The sequence below is a fragment of the Pinus tabuliformis genome, chromosome J (assembly GCF_031772625.1).
Source record: "Pinus tabuliformis cultivar Carrire ecotype Pingquan chromosome J, CPIR1, whole genome shotgun sequence".
In the NCBI taxonomy this organism is placed as follows: domain Eukaryota; kingdom Viridiplantae; phylum Streptophyta; class Pinopsida; order Pinales; family Pinaceae; genus Pinus; species Pinus tabuliformis.
In genome coordinates, this window is record NC_142295.1 from 1,181,965,092 (window position 1) to 1,181,985,139 (window position 20,048).

A 20,048-nucleotide genomic window follows, 5' to 3' on the forward strand; every position below is an offset into this window, starting at 1 on the left:
TTGGTTGGTCACTTATAAGAAAGAGACATTTCTACACTCAATAGAAATGTGGGGGGTGGGGGGGGTACCCCTTCAATATGAAAACAAGGGTGGTTCTCCATGGAATATTTGAATGTTGATAATATGTGGCTCAATTCTTGGGATCGGTTTAATTCTTACCTAAAGCATGCACAAATAAGGATTGGGCATGGAGAGGATGAGCTATTATGAACTTTCAATTTTGATGGAGGTCAATATGTCGCTAGGTTAGTTTATCTTTCTCTACTAAAGGTTGACTTGAAGGACAACATCTATTGGTAAAAGAAAATATGAATATCATGGATCCACTCAAGAGTATCCTTTTGTTTTGGTTGATTCTAAAAAGTCACATTTTGACCTCAGATATGGGTTTTCCAAGTCTAGGTATATGTGTCTTATTTCATGATGTTAATGAAGACATTTTCCATTGAATTGTTCAGTGTAGTTTCTCTAAACATGTGGGGAAATAGGGTGAACTACATATAAAATGCTCAAGACTATGGAATCAGTTAAATATTGAATATTGTTTCTTATGCTTCTTTGACGTGTAAACATTGAAAAAGTATAGGGCTCTACTAGTAGTGGCTTGTGGTATTTTTATTACTGGAAACATAATAATTTTTTATGAAAATATCTCCATCCATAATGTTGACGGGGTTGGAAATTCGTCAATCAATGGGGTCTCCCCAATTTCAAGTCCTAATTAGACCTCACATCATTTGGATTAGGAGCCCCAACCGGAAATACAGTCGGTTGCCATTGTCCTTAGGGATTTTCCTTGGCTTCCATTATTAACATAAGAGGTTATAGAAACATTCTTTGAAACAAGAAAGTAAGTTGACATTGTGAGGCATACAATTGCGATGTATATAAGGTACTTTCACGAAAAGGAGAAAGAGAGTGAGCCTCTAGAAGAAAAGTAATAGTACTATCCTAAAAGAGACACACAAGAGAATAAGAGGATCGTTAGTTAACCTGCAAAGTAGTTCACAAGACAACCATGATCATAAAACCAAATACAACACATCTTCAACAAGATAAGTACCAAAGCCACAGAAATAGTTCAATTTCCTTAGTACAAATGAACAAAACATATACCACAAACGTATAAATAATAGTCTTGCTATATTCATGATACATGCATGAAAATGTGTTGGCTCATCAAGATTCATATATTAAGTGGAAGATACAAGATATACAAGTACAATGTTGCCACACTAGCCCCAATAGTGGAACATTGAGTCACCACTTGCTCCTCCCAAGAAATATCTCTGCTATGCCAATGTTGGAGAAGCCAAGGTGAAAGTTCAAGTCTCAAATTCCTTTTTCTTGAGTTATGAGGGTGTATTTATAAAATATGAGGTGAGTCCCCACCTCCCATGTGACTCTTGACCTTCCTCATGACTCTAGAGCTTCTACAATGACTTTTCGAATTCTTACATGACCTTTGAGTTTCTATATGACTTTAGAACTCAATAGTGACTATTCATATTCCATGTGGGACCCTTGGTCTTCCACATATTTTACATTTTCTCATTTTGGAGAATTACATAATTTCCTTCTACAAAAAATGTGGCAAGACACTATGACACAAGTGACTCTTGAGATGAATCATGATAATGATGACATGGAACTTCATGATGATGTGGCATTTCCAAGTTTCTCCTTTTGTTACTTTCTTTGCATCTTCATGATGGATCTTGTAAGTGTTTCATCTTCATCCTCCAAGGGGCCAATTGATATGGAGTCTTCATGTGATTGAGATATTTGATATTTTGTGGTAAGCTAGTGTCCCTTCATATTCTTACTCACTGACTTCTTCACAGTTCCATCTTCACAAGTGTATTTTCATATGATCTCCCTCTCTTCCTCTTTGAGAATCATCTTGTCATGTCAAGATGTAGTTCCTATAAGTAGAATCAATTTATGATAAGATGACATCAGTCTCAAAATATATAGTATATCTTACTTGATGAAAATGATTGATTGAGTTGGGACTAGGCATTAGACATGGGGAAGACTCAGGGGTTGCATATTAGGTAGTCCCAAGGGTTAGGAGTAGGGTCCGAGGCTTGAGACTGTACAATGTGCAGTTTAGGGAGGCATGGGAAAGATGACTACATAGTTGAAGAGCTCAAGGAGGCAGTCTTGAGGCTTGAAGTTTCCCATTGCACGGTCCTAGAGAGAGAGAGGCCTAGGGATTTCACAATTGCATAGCTTAGGGAGGCCGTGAGACAACTTGAGGATTTCCACTATGCAATGTGCAGAAGGAGACTGAATGGAAGGGTAAAACTAGCATGTGGAGGTCAAGAGGGAAAATTTGAGGATTCATACTATGCAATTCATAGTCCTTGCAGGCAGGAATTGCGAATTGTGTCATTCCACGAGGAAAGGGGGAAGCCTAAGCCTTGTTACTATGCAATGCACAGTTCAAGGAGGATAAGTTGGGTCTAGTTGGTTAGGCATAAATATTTTTAGGATTTGGCTAAGTGTGGGATAAATAAGGTAGAAGTGAGATCAGGATTGAACTTATGAATGATCACATAGACTTAGAATAATTCATGAGGCAACAATGAACACTTAGTACACAAGAACAACATGATCCCCTCAATGCGACAACAATACAACAACCTCCTCCAAGTGCGACACTTAGTCTACACTTTGTGACGATAGTGACAACACTTGTACAACAATACTCAAGATAGGGAATATGTCTGATGTATTTCCTTATGATAAATAGGACAAAGTAGTATAGGAAAATGCATCAGAACTTCCCTTTAAGAATGTAAAATTGACTCCCTTCGACCAGGTGCAACACTTAAGATACACTTTGTGACAACACTAGCACGACAATGCAATAAACATTGGGAATGGGTCTAGTACATATATAATTGGTAAATAGGACCCATTGGTACCAAATTTTGCACTCGCAGTGAACCACAACTCTAATTTTACAATGTGAGACACTTCCCATTCCAAAAGACGACACATGCGATAGTAAGAGAAAAGTGAAAACGACACTTGCAAATGTGAATGACATGAAAAGTGACACATGCCAAAGTGAGGATAACATGAAAGTGACACTTATTAAAGTGAAAAAAGACAAAAATTATAGTCGTAAACATGAAAGTGACACTTGCGAAAGTGAAGGTGCGCAAAAGCAACAGTTGGAAAAATTCACCAAAATAAAAGTACAATCGCAACCAAAAGTGAGAGACTACTAATGAAAGTGGGCACTAAATATCGAAATAGGTTAAACATTGCACAAGAAATGTCTTGACGGATAGTGATATGCATGTTCAAGCTTGCATAAAAGAATTATCTCATGAACTTATTACGGACTAAACATGTGTGAGCAAGTGACTTCAATACTTAGAAACTGAGAAGAATACTTAAACACTTAGCATAACATTAATTGATCATGAAATGACTATGGAATGAAAGATTGTTAGATCCTTAGTAGGCTCCAAAATTCATGTGTAGGCAAAATTTTGGAGGGTGTTGATCACAACGTCAACACTTGGTGACACATTGGTAGAAATCCAACTTCTTTGTTCATGTTTTATCTTTAAATTCAAGGTGTCAATCTTTCAGGAAGTATTGATTTATCACATGGATTACCTTGGCTTCCCCATTTGACCCATTTATGGATATAGTCTCATCTATTCCTTTTCTTAGTTAAACACATTCACAAGTCTTTCCAAATCATAGTTGTTTCAATTTAGGGGAAGGGTAATTTAAAATTGTGAGTTTAAGATAAAGAAAGCTTAGTTTTCATCTTTGGTGGTTCCCCACTTCTAGCAGGCCTAAACAGTACCCTAGCAGAGTCACTACACAAACATAAGTATTGCTTTGCTGCCAGTGAGCTTGAAAATCACCTCGACAAAGTTACTTTCTTAACCTCTCTACACATGAAGTCTTTCTCTTTTTTCACCATTTATTTATTTACTTATAGAATTGTGCTTAGTCACTTAATTATTTCACTGGGGTAGAAGAGGGATCCTAACTTATTGAGAGAATAATATGTTGTTCTCTCCGAGAAGGTTATATATACCTATGATGTTAATTTTCTTGCTATTGATTTTCACCTTTCCCTTCTTCTACTCAATTATATTGGCAAGAAGAACACCATTTAATTACAAAACTGAGACAAGGAATGAGTATCATATAATATATATGGGTTTTATGGTTTGACCAAAGGCTTTCTGTTTGAATGGATTGTATTTTCCATTGATACATCATTGACTTCAAAGATATGTAACCCAAAGATAGAGAAGAGGATTATAGACAACCCAATCATTACTCATCGTCATAATCTCCCTTTTAAAGTTTTTCCAAATTGCATTTTGAGCCAAGTGAGAGCATTTTCATGCAAAATCTTACTAAACAAAAGCAAGAAATACAAGAAAAGGCATAACAAGAAGACAAAAACAAAACAGAGCAGAAGTAAACCTTGGAAGAGACACAAAGAAAACAATCCAAATGCAAGGACTAGTGCAAAGTAAAATGCAAAGGTCATGTAATGCAACTAGGGGACTAAATGCACCTAAACCTACTCCTAACCTAACAAGCTAGAAGGTTAGGGCTAAGTGTAATGGAATTTCTAATGTAGCCACCATAACCGCTCTCAACCTGCAATCACAAAGATACAAGCAATTAAAAGTAGTATAAAGCATTTTGCAAGAGTAAAGAAATCAATTTGACAAACTTGCACTGTGGATCGAAGGTCTTTCTTATCAACAGAAAGATGTGCCATACTAACTAGCTTTAACCAGTCTCAAGCTTTACCTTGTTACTTGAAATGACAATCATACAAACCTTTAAGGTCGCTCTTGGAAGTACATTCATTTGTGTTTTTCAGTTTTAGAAAACATTAAGAAATATCGAAACCTGTTATTTGCGACAAAGCTTTCCAGGTAAGATTTCTCTGACCATTCAGTGATTGGATCATGATATCTAGAACAAAATATTTGAAAACCCTGATGCTCATGAGAAAATGAATTTTCAATTAACACAATTAAATCATAAAGAGAATCTTCCAAAGGGAGTTCAATCTAGTCTCATCCAAAAACTTTATCAAGGTGGTGAGAACCCACGATAACCATTAGCTCACATTGAAGTGCCTCAACTATCTAACAAGCATCTGAACAATGAAATGGAAAATCATGAAGATCGCTGGGTTCAACAAAATTAATCAATGTAAAACGACTATGACTAGATTGGTGACTGTAAGATCCTCGATTCTCCATTGGTTCGATTTGTATATGATTAGACATTATGAAAACAATATGAGAGCTTAAGGAATTTAAAACAATCATTGACATCACAAACTTAGGAAACCAATTAGGATACCAAGTTGGCGAAAGATTGGAAGTAAGGGTCAAATCAAACTAGGTATTCATATCAACACAAGGGTTTTGATTCGCCAAACGACTGAAGCATTTTATATCATTCAAGAAGAGAGATTGTCCAAAAAATATGATTAACCCTATGGCATACATAAAAGTGATAGGAAGGTGATCGATCTCAGAAGTGTTTGACAAAGAGAAATCCATCAACCCAAAATGACCTTCATCTTAATAATTAGAATGACAAGATTTGAAACTATGTAGATCTGCAAAAGATGTGTTTTCCAACCCTCGGTGTAGTGCAAGAAATTCACATGATGAAGATTTAACCAAACATGAATCTTTCATCTGATCAGAAATGTTGCCTTGAAGATCATGAATATCAACTTGAAAATATCGAAAATCCTTTAAAAATGAACTCACAACCAGTAGAAAACTATTAAGGAAAGATTAATGCGTGAAAATATGGATCCAAATTATTTCAGAGATCTTAATAGGATTGAAAGAACCTGACATAACCATCAACAAGGGTTGAAGTGCCTTGAATTCCTGACTGATCTTTGAACTTTTTGATTGTGGATCATTGAATTTGGGTGGCTTAGAAAAATCAACAGGTGAATATGCATCACTATAATCAGATGTATCAATGAAAACACTATTAATTACATCGGTTTGATCAAACTTAAGATTAAAAATATCATATTCTTGTTGGATAAATAATTGAGATACGTCAATAAAAAAATTCCCTTGATCATTTCGAGTTGTAACATATTCCTGTTAACATATGAAAGTTTTACAATTGAATAAATCATGAATGATATATTAAAGCTTTTCATCCTCTCATCATAAGATCGCACCACCCCGTACTTGATTACAATCAAAAGCAATAGGAAAAGGATCCACAGAATTAAGAGGAGTTGTTGGTCTAACAAACCCATTGAAAACATTCAAGTACAATGAATAGTGTGCTAGATCATATTGAGCTTGTAAGAAAAATGAATTAACATGGATGTTATGCTCGATAATATTATTTTCACCATCATAATGATTGAAGACAGACACACCAATGTAACATTCATATTGATATCCCTTTTCTTCAACAAGGTATACCAAAGATTCAAAAACTTGACAACTTTTTTCTTCAAATTTGATACTTGAAGATGCATGACTTGAAGAAATTTCAGAATCATTTCGAGCTGAAAGATATACTCCCATTGCATAAATGGAGATTGTAAACTATGAGAAATAGATTCGAAATCAATACCGTACAATTCCAACCATCAAGAGAAGGAAATATATCATTTGATGTACTTGGATATACAACATCACATGTGTTAATGGAAATAGAGATGTCATGGTGATGGTTTTCTAAAGTCTCAAATTGAATGGAATCATTTGATAGGTTATCAAGATTGTGAGATCGGTGATCAACCATAAATGCAAGATTGTCAACCTAGAAGAGGGAAGAAATATGAAACATGTGTTCACTACTTTACTCCTCTACCTATGAAATGAAACTATCTTCTACATGATCATTGCTTGAAACAAGAGGTTAAGAATCCTTAAGAGTTGAATTAGGTTGATCAAGCGGATCATGAAACATGGAATCATGAGATATGGATAGTAGAGGTTGAAAGGTATCCCTTGAGGCAGTTAAGTTTTCATTTGGATCATATTAAGGTTTGGACTTATGTCCACTAATATGATCTTGAAAATCCAAGGGATCAACCTTTAATTTAGGCTCCATGCCATTGTTGAACCAATCCAAGTCCTCCTTAATAGTACATATATCATGGCAAATGGGGGGAGGTTGAATTAATGAATCAACAACTTGATTTTAAAATTTCCCAATTTTAACATCATCACCTGGAGGCACCCAAATGGGTACTGGAAAAAGAGGAGGACAAGGAGAAAACAGAAAATAAGATGCCTCCTCACAAATCTTGGGTGTCTCATGATCAACATAAGTTGGAAGAGCAGCCTCATATGGGGGTTTGGATTCAAAATATTCCAAGAAGAGAAGAATTAAGCTCTGAAAATTTTCACTGATAAAAATTGAATCAATCACTCCCTCATGAAATTTATAAAAAAGGTGAAACAATCAACTAAGAAAATCCTCTACAGATTCATGAGACTTCATTCTGGGCATATCAATCCTATTACATACATCTTGATAATCATACATGTTGAAGGATTGATGAAGCTCCTTGAGAAATTGATCAAATGAATGAATGGAAGTGGATGGTAAAGTTTGACACCACTTCTTAACTAGACCTTCAAGAGTGAGGGTGAATACTTTACAAATTACATCTTCATCATTGATTTCATGAGACTTACAAAAAACAAGAAAATCAGATACATGTTTGACTATGAATGTACCACCCTCACCATCAAACCCGAATTGAGACAAGTCATGAAATTATTCCTCGTATATCAAAAGTTTACCAGGAGATAGGTTAGAAAAATGCTCTGGGATTATGATTTGGGAAAGAGAAATTTAAGATAAGAGATTCAAAACAAAATTGATGGGAATAACTTGTCATATGGACCTCCTTCTAGTGCCAAATGTTGATGGGACTGGAAATATGTCAACTAAGGGGGTATCCTCGATGTGAAGTCCCAATTATACCTCACACCATTTGGAATAAGATCCCAAAATGGAAATATGACCGGTTTCCATTGTCCTAAAGGATTTTCCATTATTAACATAAGAGGTTATACAAACATTCTTTGAAACAAGAAAGTAAGCTGACACTGTGAGACACACAATTTCAATGTATGTAAGGTAATTTCACGGCAAGTAGAAAGAGAGTGAGCCTATAGAAGAAAAGTAATAATACTATCCTAAAAGAGACACAAAAGAGAATAAGAGGATCGTTCGTTAACCTACAAATTTTTTCTCAAGATAACCATGATAATAAAACCAAATACAACACATCTTCAACAAGATAAGTACCAAAGCCACTGAAATAGTTCAATTTCCTTAGTACATGTGAAAAAAACATATACCACAAAGATATAAATAATAGTATTACTATATTCACAATAATGCATGAAAATGTGTTTCCTCATTGAGCTTTATATATTAAGTGGAAGAGCTAAGATATACAAGTACAATGCTGCTACACTGGCCCCAATAATGGAACATTATGTCACCACTTGCTCCTCTAAAGAAATATCTTCTCTCATATGCCAATGCTAGAGAATCCAAGGTGAAAGTTCAAGTCCCAAAATTCCTTTTACTTGAGTTATGTGAGTGTATTTATAACAAATGAGGTGACTCTCCACCTCCCATGTGACTCTTGACCTCCCTCATGACTCTAGAGATTCTATCGTGACTTTTTGAATTTTTACATGACCTTTGAGTTTCTATATGAATTTAGAACTCAATAGTGACTCTTCGTATTCCATGTGGGACCCTTGGTCTTCCACATATTTTACATTTTCTCATTTTCGAGAATTACATAATTACATTCCACAAATTATGTGGTAAGACATTATGACACATGTGACTCTTGAGATGAATCTTGACAATGATGACATGGAACTTCATGATGATGTGGCATTGCTAAGATTCTCCTTGTGTTGCTTTCTTTGCATCTTCACGATGGATCTTTCATGTGTTTCATCTTCATCCTCCAAGGGGCTGATTGATATGGAGTCTTCATATGATCTAGATCTTTGATCTTCTGTGGTAAGATAGTGTCCCTTCATCTTCTTACTCACTGAATTCTTCATGGTTCCAACTTCACAAGTTTCTTGTCATATGATATCCTTCTCTTCCTCTCCTAGCAGCATCCTATCATGTCAATATGTAATACCTACAAGTGGAACCTCCTCATGTCAAGACGACATCAATACAAAAATATCCTAGTCTATCTTGCTTTATGAAAATGATTGATTGAGTTAGGACTAGGCACTGGACAAGGGGAAGACTTAGGGATTGCATAGTGCATAGTTCCAGGGGTCAAGAGGAGGGACTAAGGCTTGAGACTGCACAATGCGCAATTTAGGGAGGCATGGGCAAGACGACTGCACAATCGAGGAGATGAAGGAGGAATTATTGAGGCTTGAAGTTTTTCACTACACAATTTTGGAGAGAGAGAGGCCTAGGGATTGCGCAGTTTCATATCTCAAGAAGGCAGTGAGACAACTTGAGGCTTGCCACTACGTAATGCATAGAAGGAGACTAACTGGAAGGGTAAACTGCACAATTGTGGAGATCAAGAGGGAAAGGTTGAACACTAAGACTACATAATGTGCAGTCCTTGGACACAAGAACTATGCATTGCACAGTTCGAGGATGCAAAGGGGAAGCTTGAGCCTTGCTACTACATAGTGCGTAGTTCAAGGAGGTTGAGTTGGGTCAGGTTGGTTGGGTAGAAATATTTTCAGGATTTGGCTAAGTGTGGGATCAGTAAGGTAGAAGTGAGACCAGGATTGAACTTATGAATGATCACACACACTTAAAAAAATTGATGACACAACATTGAACAATCAGTACAGAAGAACAACGTGATCCCCTCATTGCGACAACAATACAACAACCTCCTCGCACTGTGACACTTGGGGTAGAATTTGCAACAATAGTGACAACACTTGTACGATAGTGCTCAGGACTTGGGGAATATTTTGATGTATTTCCTTATGATGAATAAGACAAAGTAATATAGGAGAATGCATCATAACTTCTGTTTAAGAATGTACAATTGACTCCCTTCGACTAGGTGAGACACTTAATATACACTTTGCAATGATAGTGACGACACTAATACCACAAAGCAACAAAATTTGGGAATGGTTCTAGTACATGCCTAAGTGGTAAATATGACCCATTGATACCAAATTTTCCTCTCGCGATGAACCACAACTTTTTTGTTACAATGTGCGACACTTCCCATGCAAAAAGGCAACACTTGCGATAGTATGAGAAACGTGCAAACGACACTTGCAAATGCAAACGACATCAAAAGATACACATACCAAAGCTAGGATAACATGAAATTTACACTAATTAAAGTGAAAACAAGAAAAAGTGATAGCCATAAACATGAAAGTAACACTTGCGAAAGCGAAGGTGTGTAAAAGTGAATGTTGGAAAAGCTCACGAAAATAAAAGTACAATCACAACAAAAAATGAGAGACTATCAATGAAAGTGCACATGAATGTTGACATAAGTTGAACATTTCACAGGTACTATCTTGATGGATTGTGTTATGCATGTTCAATCTTGCATAAAAAAATGCGCTCATGAACGTCTTATAGATTGAACACGAGTGAGAAAGTGACTTTGACACTTAGAAATTGAGAAGAAGACTTAAACACTTAGCATAACATTAATATATCATGAAGTGACTATGGAATGACAGATCATCAGATCCTCAATAGGCTCCAAAATTCTTGTGTAGGAAATATTTTGGATGGTGTTGACCACAGAGTCAACACATACCTAATGGCAATTCAAGTTATGTCACTTATTACTTCTCTCAAAGTTTAATTGAAATCAAAGGCTCACTGCATTACTTTCAGCGCTGTCATCAATCAACCTAGTTATTGGGATCACTTTAATGGATCTAATCAAGAGGAGGAATGGGCTCATTGTTTGGGATTTTCATTATTACTCTCTAACAACCATTAGTTTTATGTAAAGGCAAACATAGGGGCATGTTCCAATAACTTAAGAGAACTTAAAACTTCATATGCACTTTTGAAATTAGCCAATCTTGAAGTATTTGGGACTCTAAATTGGTTATACTCTAGATGCAAGATAAGGTACAAATAAAAAATATGGGCCTTGTGCACATTGATTGTTGAAGGATATTGTGAGTCTAAATTTCATCCAATAATATTTATCGTGAACATAATATATATTTAAACTCTCTCTCAAAGGAGGGTCTTCTTCTCTAGCCTCATTCTAATATCATCGAGGAATACATACAAAATTCTCTTATCTCAAGATAGAGCTTAACAATCAATAGATATATATGCATCATTTGGATATATGTCATGAGCTTTTTGGACTTTGTCTAAGTCATATCTTGGAGTTCAATCATTTAATCCATGTATTTAGAATCACTTGATTAAGGGTTATTTTGTGGTCCTTTAATAAAAACAAGTAGTATTGAAGAAATCTAGTTCTCAACATAATGAGTCAATCTACCTTTAAAATATACTTTCAGTTTTATACTTTAATATAGAATGATTTTTTTATTAAAAAAATAATTTAAAATATTTAAAAAATAAGTTGAAAAAAATTATTAATTTAAATTATTATTTTTTAATTATAAAAATAATATATATATATATATATATATATATATATATGAAAATATATAACTACATAATATTAATGTTCAATTATTAAAAAAATATAATGAGATTGAGATATCAATAACATTTATAAGCTTTGAAAATAGATATGAATTATTAAAATTACGTTTATTTAGTGAGTAGTCACCAAGTGTGACTTTTTGGAAAGATTTTGGTTCATTTTTCAATTTAATTTGTCTAGAATCCAGTATGGATTCATTGAAATCATAGGTTTGATAAGTGAACTCTTCACAATCCGAGTGATGGTGTTGAATCCATATATGAGTCAAAAAATTAGTTTAAACAACACAAATTAAGTTTTGGCCACAAAATTTTCGCTTGATTTTGGTAAAATATCCGGCGAAAACTCCAAAAAGTCCCACTTAAAGACTATTCCTTTATTAAGCCATTTTTTTAAATTACATTGTATAAAAATTTTAAATTTTTATATAAATATCTTAAGGAAAAATCACATAAATGTTTTTATGTTGATGTGAACCACTTATTGTGGTTCATCATCAAGACATAAATAGATAGTTGGAACCAAAGATCATATATTAATTAGAGAGAAAAAATAAAAATCATTAAAATTGAAAAAACCAAAAAAATAGTAAAGAATAGAAATAAAAAGGAGCTAAAAAATAGAAATCGAGTTGTCTTTAGTGTGATTTTTTGGAAGCTTTTTTGGCCTAATTTCTCCAAAATCTAGCAGGAATTCATTGAAATCACAAGTTTGATGGGTAACCCCTGCACAATAGTAGTGTCGTAGGGGTTTTCAGGGTGTTGAATCCATATATACACTCAAAAAACTAATTTAAATAACATAAATCAAGATTTCACCACAATTTAAACGCCAGCAGCGGAAACTCCAAAAAGTCCCACCAAAGACAATTCCAATAGAAATTAACAAACATAGTTTTATATATATATATATATATATAAATGAATACATAAAAATATAAATAGAAATAGGTAAAAATAAAAGGAAGAGAAAATTTTTCTGAAGTATAGACAAAGGATAATAAATAAAATAGGGTCAAAACCATGACTTTTTAAAATATATATATATATATATATATATATATATATATATATATATATATATATATATATATATATATATATATATATATATATATATATAAAAAGAATAAAATCAAAACCATTAACAATAACAATAATAAATCTAACATAATTATAACTTATAACTAGTTTATGAGAAATTTTTCGGCCTAAATCACATGATATTTCATTTGACGATGCATTTGGAACCAACCAATTTTGGTTCATCGTGAGGACAAGTTAAAGAATCAGATCTAGGTTGCATGTTTAAATAGTCAAAGCAGAACATCTAACGGCTACATTTGACCAAGCAACGGCTATATTGAACACATAGGCTAGACCAGCTAACGACTATATTTGACTGCTAGTTGGACTGGACCAAGGGATAGGAGAGCAAGACTATATTTAATTAAAAAACAAAATTAAATATAAAACTAAATAAAAATAAGTTAAAGTTACAGATCTAAATGATTATTAAATCAATAGTAAGTTAGGTATTAAATTAAAAGGGATTTAAATTTAAATAGTTAATATGAATTTACATTAAATATACATAAAAGGTATATAATTAACTATTTCATATTTATTTATTAATTTTTTATTTTTTTTAATGGTACGTTAGTTTAATAAAAATTAAAATCCTATTTGTTAGAATTGTTATAACGATCTTATTAATAAAGCTATTAAAATAAATCAATTTAAGTCTTATATAATAAGAATAATTCTTTTATATTTTAAATTTATTTATTTATTTGTTTTATTAATATAAATTAATAAGTCAAAAAACATATTTAAGCCTAATGTAGATTGAGTTGAGCATTGTATTGAGTCCTTCGTGACCTCCTCTCTTGGCCCCTTGTATAGGTGCCCTTTGTATAGGTGGTAGACTTGGATACGTTACTTGCTTGATTGGGGAACCTTGATGGCTTGTGAGAATCAGACAACATGATAATTCTTAGTCCAATCCAACTAGCCATTTCCTAGTCAAATATAGTCATTAGCTGGTCTAGCCTACCAGTTCAATATAGATGTTGCCTCGTCAAATATATCCATTAGATGTTCTGCTCTGACTATTTAAACATGCAACCTAGGTTGTTGCTTGGTCAAATATAGTCGTTAAATGTTCTGCTCTGATTATTTAAACATGCAACCTAGATCTGATTCTTCAACTTGTCCTAACGATGAACCACACTAGATTCGAAATGCGTCGACAAATGAAATATCATGTGATTTACGCGGAAAAAATTCTCATAAACTTGATATAAATCATAGAAACCTCAATTCAACAACTTATAATTAAAAAATAAAAAATAAAAATATCAAAACTATTATTTAAATAATAATAATTACTAAATTAATAAATAATATTTTAAAAAATATTATTAAAAAAAACAACATAGAAAAAATGAATATTATAATGCTAGTTGAAACCAAACAAAAAGTCGTCAAAGAAGGGGATCAACTCAATCTCTTAACATCTTAGGGCTTGATTTCCCTTTCAAATTTCCCTATCATATTTTTGTTTCTCTTTCATTTTTAGGGCTTGATTTCCCTTTCAAATTTCCCTATCATATTTTTGTTTCTCTTTCATTTTTAGTTTTGTTCTTTGCGGGGTGTTAAGAGATTGGGTTGATCCCTTTATTTGATGGCTTTTTGTTTGGTTTTAGTTAGCATTATAATATTCCCTCTTTTCATGATTTTTGTTTCTTTTAAATTTTTTATTAATAATAATTTTTTTAATATTAATTATTATTATTTTTATTATTATTATTAAATTTATAGCTTGGTTTTTTATTTTTTAAATTATAATTATGTTAAATTTTTTTTTGTTTTTATCTTATTTAAATTTATTTGTTTATTTATTTTATATATTTGGTTCTTTTTATATATCTATATATCTATATATATACAAACTATGTTGGTTAATTTTTATGTTTTTAGCTACTTTTTATTTTATTTTATTGATATGTTTTGTTATTATTGTTTTTAATTTTCAGTTTTTAACTTTAATGATTTTTATTTTTTTCTCTAATATTCATTAATTTTATCAATTGGAATTTAGTTGTTGCATTTCTACTGTATTTATATAGTTTTGGGTTCAAGTTGTCTATCTATACCTTGATGATGAACCACACTAAAAACGTGTATATAAAATCATAAATCATAAAAAAAACATGAATTCTTAGTTTCAACTCTCTTTGCGATGCATAATGAATTAAAAATGTTTTTAGGTAGAAATGACATAAGAGAATTTTTGGGATGAACCACATTAATTGGTTCCAAACATCCATAAAAGACATTTATCTAAAATTCATCTAAAATTCCTTTATGCAATGTCCATTAAATTGCCTTCACCGGTGACCCGTAAAGTTACAACTTCCATTTAAATTTTAATTAAATGACTTTTAATGAAATATTAATATTGTATATATGATACAAAATTACATGCTAGTTTGCTCAGATATAATGTTGAAATATATTTAAATATTAATAAACAAAATAATTTTAAAGTGTTGAATTTTTAAGGAGATAATATTTTAAAAATATATGTAGGTGGAGTAGTCTTTTAAGTGTGATTTTTTGGAGTTTCTAGTTGAAGTGTGATTTTTTGGAGTTTCTAGTTGATTTTTGTTTCGATTTGGCAAAAATATTTGTGGCCAAATTTTGATCTGTGCTGTTTAAACTTGTTTTTTGACTGCATATATGGATTCTACACCCTCAAAAACCCTTTGGACAATTCGATTATCAAGAGTTCACTTGTCAAACTTGTAAATTCAATGAATCCTTACCAAATTTTATATAAATTAGATTCGAAAATAAGAAAAACTTTCCAAAAAATCACAATTAAAAACCATATATATATATGTGTGTGTGTGCGCGCGCCCGCTCAACTAGATTATATGTTTATATGTTTATTTCTGGTTATTTAAAATATATTTTTAAATGTATAAATAAATTCAATATCCTAAAAAACACATTAAAATTGAAATATTAAATTTTTAGTTAAATTTAAACCATGTAATCTATATTATAAAAATGACATCATCAAAATTTTGTCCTATTTTCAGTCCTCCAATGTGATTTATCGTCGCAACAAATTTATTTATGATTTTTAAAACATTTAAAGATTTTTTTCTAAGACGGACTAAGGAAAACACATCTCATTTATTAATTAAATACATACCTGTCCACTGAAATTTAGCTATTTGACAGATGACAGCGGTCCATGTAAAGCGTTTTTACTTTATTTCCTAGTCATCATTCTTGGAAATTAGGAGCGATTATGCCTTGTTCATCACAGGTGTGAAGAAGCTACGTGGATCAACGGAAACGTAGAATGAGAATCCAGTCCATATTGACGGTTAGGAAGTGGAAAAGGTGTTTGTTATGACCAAATCCATGACATCCCACACGTGTTTCTGTGTTGCTTCCTTCATCCCCAAGTTTCTCTCAGCAAATATTTTCACTACATGAATATTTATATAGGGCAAAGTTCTTGTCTTCGGCCACTCGATAATCTCGCCCGGAGCTGAACGCTCATTGTTCTTCGATTCGGTTTTGCCAGTCATGCGTTCTCACAGCAGAAAGAGGAGGGGAGCGCTATCAGAAATAAAATCGTGGAGGGAGGAACCATGGAAGGTGAAAGAGGCGTTCAACGTACTGGACAAAGATGGCGACGGGAAAATCAGTTTGTTGGATCTCCAGCATTTCTTCAGCTTGGGAAAGGGGCTGAGCAGAGAGGAAATGGAGGCCATGATATCTGTTGCCGACGCCGACAACAGCGGCTCTGTGGACTTTGAGGAGTTTTGCTGGATTCTGCAGCTGAATTTACCGGAAATTCAAGAAATTAAAGAAACCAGATCGAGCTCCGATGATGCTCAGATGCTGGCGTTGAAGGAGGCATTTAATGTGATGGACAGGGACGGAGACGGAATTGTAAGCGCAGAGGATCTGAAGACCTTCTTCTCCTCCTGCGCCGCTAGCGCCACCAGCAGCAGCGGCGGAAGCTGCACTGCAATGATGAGTTTGAAAGATTTGGCGGACATGATAGAGGCGGCAGGCGGTTCCGCCAAATGTGGCGTCCGCTACGAAGGTTTTGCTCGGCTGATGATGCCGATGATGAATGGCTTCGCTTAATTTGTCTTTTGGCTGTTTCTGCATTCGGAGATTCGGATACTTTTGGTCTGTAACAGGTTGGACTGTCACTTAAATATTATTCCGTAAGGAAACTTTATTTTAATGATCTCCTTTATAAAACTTTGGCATTGTGCACCCAGATTACAATTCTTGATGGTTGTAGATTCTATATCGTGATATTCGAATATTGTCTTTATAAATATAAAGTGTTTTGGAATATAGCCTGAGTATATGGTTATGTTGATTACATTAAAATTAAAATATTTAAATATATAAATATTTTTACCTTTAAATATATAAATATTTTCATATCAAATTTAAAAATTAATTTGATGTAGTTTTATTATAAATTTTATTATCATACCATGTAAACAACATATTAAACGTAATATTAATATTAAAAGATTAATATTAATATTATTGTTATTATTAATATTAAAAGATTAATATTAATATTATTGTTATTATTAAATCTAATACTAATATTAATATTATTAGATTTAATAACTTTCAACTAATAATTTGAGGTAATGTTTACATCTTGAGGGATTTGATCCATGTTAGTCCATGATAGATCTGGAGTTAGATGGATCTAGGTTAGTTATATTTACAATTAATAATTGCATTAGAAGGTGCTCTAGAATGGAATACAAAGGATATGGGGTAGTCTCCATAAATGAATATGAACATTTAAATGTGGGCTCAATATAAGAAGAAATGTTGTAGTGTCTATAAAATGACACATTAAATAAAAAATAATGATAATAATAATAAATCATAATAAATTGATTCAATTCAATTTGTTGTATTATAATTTAGTTTTTAATAATACAATTACAAACAATTTAACTTAACAAACATATAATTAAAATTAAAAATATTTCTAAATATACAAATATGATGTGTGTGAACATCCATTTAACAAATGTAATCATTCATATTCCTAACCATTACTTTTCATAATTTAATTAATATATCTATAAAATTCAATATATGCGAGAAGTTTTTTCGTATATATATATATGTAGGCATATTACATAAAAAGATAAATTAGAAAAAATATAAACTAGTACAACCACATTAAAAATATTAATGTGGTTGATACAGTTGAAGGCTTCATAAATATAAGAAAAAAAACTATTGCAACACGAAGAATGTCTTACCAATGCACACATTTACCTAATTAACCATGTATAAAAAGATTAAAAGTCAACTTGAACTTGAGAAAAAAATAAGAAGTTACACATCTTATTGTAAAATGGACCACTTTGCTAAATAAAATTTGTTTCTATTCCCCATCTCTTTGGGCTGCAATCTCTTTGGTGAACAATTTCTTATTCTATGTGGGGCCTTTGATTTAGTTATTTTTAATGGCCTGAGTAGATGGGCAAAGCCTGGTAATTTCATTTGAAATACTTACAATGGAGCAAGTGTGGTAGATTATGTAATTTTCTCGCATGGTTTGTGTGAGAAAATGGAAGAAGTTTTGGCTGTTTGTGTGAGAAAATGGAAGAAGTTTTGGTTGGAGATCAGCTGTGGGATTTGAAATCAGATCACAAGCCAATTTATTTATGTTTCTCTTGGATTCGAAAGAAACAATTAGAGTCAAAAATTCAACATGTTCCACAGAGGAGAATTCTTTTGACCCTAGAAAATTGTAATACCTTCAAAATGACGCTAGAGAGGTTCTTCAAGAAGGAGAAAATTACAATTCACAACCTTCATAGTCATGAATTAACACATTTAATTCAATGAGCACTTGCAAAGTGCAAAAGAATGAAAATTAAGAAGTCTGAAATAAATTACTTCCCGGTTAATGCTTGGTTTGATGAGGAATGCAAAAAAGCAAGGAGAATGTGGAAAGAGTCAAACAAAGATAACATAAAGCTCAAATCTTATAAGCAGTTATTAAGCAAGAAAAAGGTCGATTTCATGGTTTCAAGGAGGGAATAACTAATCTTCCTTGGGAAAAATAATCCCAAATTATTTTGGAAGATGCTCCAACCGAAAAAGATACAAATTGGAAATAATATTACAGCTTCTAAATGGTTTGAATATGCAAGACAACTCTATGAGTAGGTTCCCAAGGTTGACCCTCCCCCCTTGGTCAACACTGATACTGAACTCTTCGCGGTACAAGAGGTAGAGATGGGTATCAAGAAGTTGGGTGTTGGAAAAGAAAAAGACTTAGTTGAACTCCAAGCAGAATATCTAAAGTGGTGCTCAAAGATTCTTGCACCTCACATTACAAAATTCTTCAACAACATCATACAACAAGGGCTTCTCACATATTGGACAACTAGTCTGGCAATACTTCTTTTCAAGAGTGGTGACGTCAATAATCCCTCCAATTATAAGACCATCATGATAAACCCTTTGTTTGCAAAGCTATTTGGAAGCATGATAGAAAACAAAATTAGCACGTGGACAGAAGAAAGAGATAAGCGTGCTCAAGGGCAAGCAGGCTTTAGACCTAAACATTTCACAGTTGATTATTGCATAACTTTAAGGCACGTCATTGAAAAATTTATGGAGAAAAAGGAAGAAGTCTTTTGTTGCTTTGTTGATTTCATAAAAGCGCTTGATTCAGTTCCTAGGGATAAACTTTGGCACAGAATGGAGGAGACCATAGACTTCCTAAGCTGGCTTTAAATTCCAGCCAAAACCACATAAGGCTCAAACGAGGTTGGTATAAAGACACCATGGCTTGGTTAAATCATTGGGAGATCGACGCGATTGTTGCATTGCAAAACATTAATAACATTAGAAATATTGTTACTTCTAAGTTCAAAGAAAAAATGTGGTGTAAGAAAGATTTAGCAGCTAAATGAAAATTTAGATGTTATAAAGAGGTCATCAACCCCACCCTAGAAGATCAAAAGTATCTCTTTGTTTTAACTAGCTCAAAGAAGAAAATTAATATAGCCAAGATTAGAACGAACTCTCATTAGCTCCATAGTGAAACGGGTCATTGGGCAGTTCATAAAACACCATAGATGGAAAGGTTTTGCCATCTATGAGAATACGAACATCGACGATGAAAATCACTTCCTCTTAGAGTGCCCCACGTACAACCACATTAGATCTCAATTTCAAAATCTTTGTTGCAACACTAACCTCCTAGCCTTCTACGTTGTCAAAATTACAATGAGCTCGAGAGGCTTCTCTACAAG

At 32.9% G+C, this 20,048-nt stretch overlaps 1 protein-coding gene across 1 annotated transcript; it reads left to right on the forward strand.

Annotated features, from left to right (window-relative positions):
* The first annotated feature begins 16,181 nt into the window (after positions 1 to 16,181).
* Positions 16,182 to 16,978, forward strand: LOC149231290 (calmodulin-like). Its single transcript, XM_089376258.1, has one exon. It carries the CDS (start codon positions 16,306 to 16,308, stop codon positions 16,873 to 16,875), a length of 570 nt encoding a protein of 189 aa, XP_089232384.1. The 5' UTR covers positions 16,182 to 16,305; the 3' UTR covers positions 16,876 to 16,978.
* Positions 16,979 to 20,048: the final 3,070 nt, after the last annotated feature.

Excerpts from the sequence above, each read along its gene's own strand:
- LOC149231290 (XM_089376258.1), top strand. The coding sequence starts at position 16,306 with ATGCGTTCTCACAGCAGAAAGAGGAGGGGAGCGCTATCAGAAATAAAA.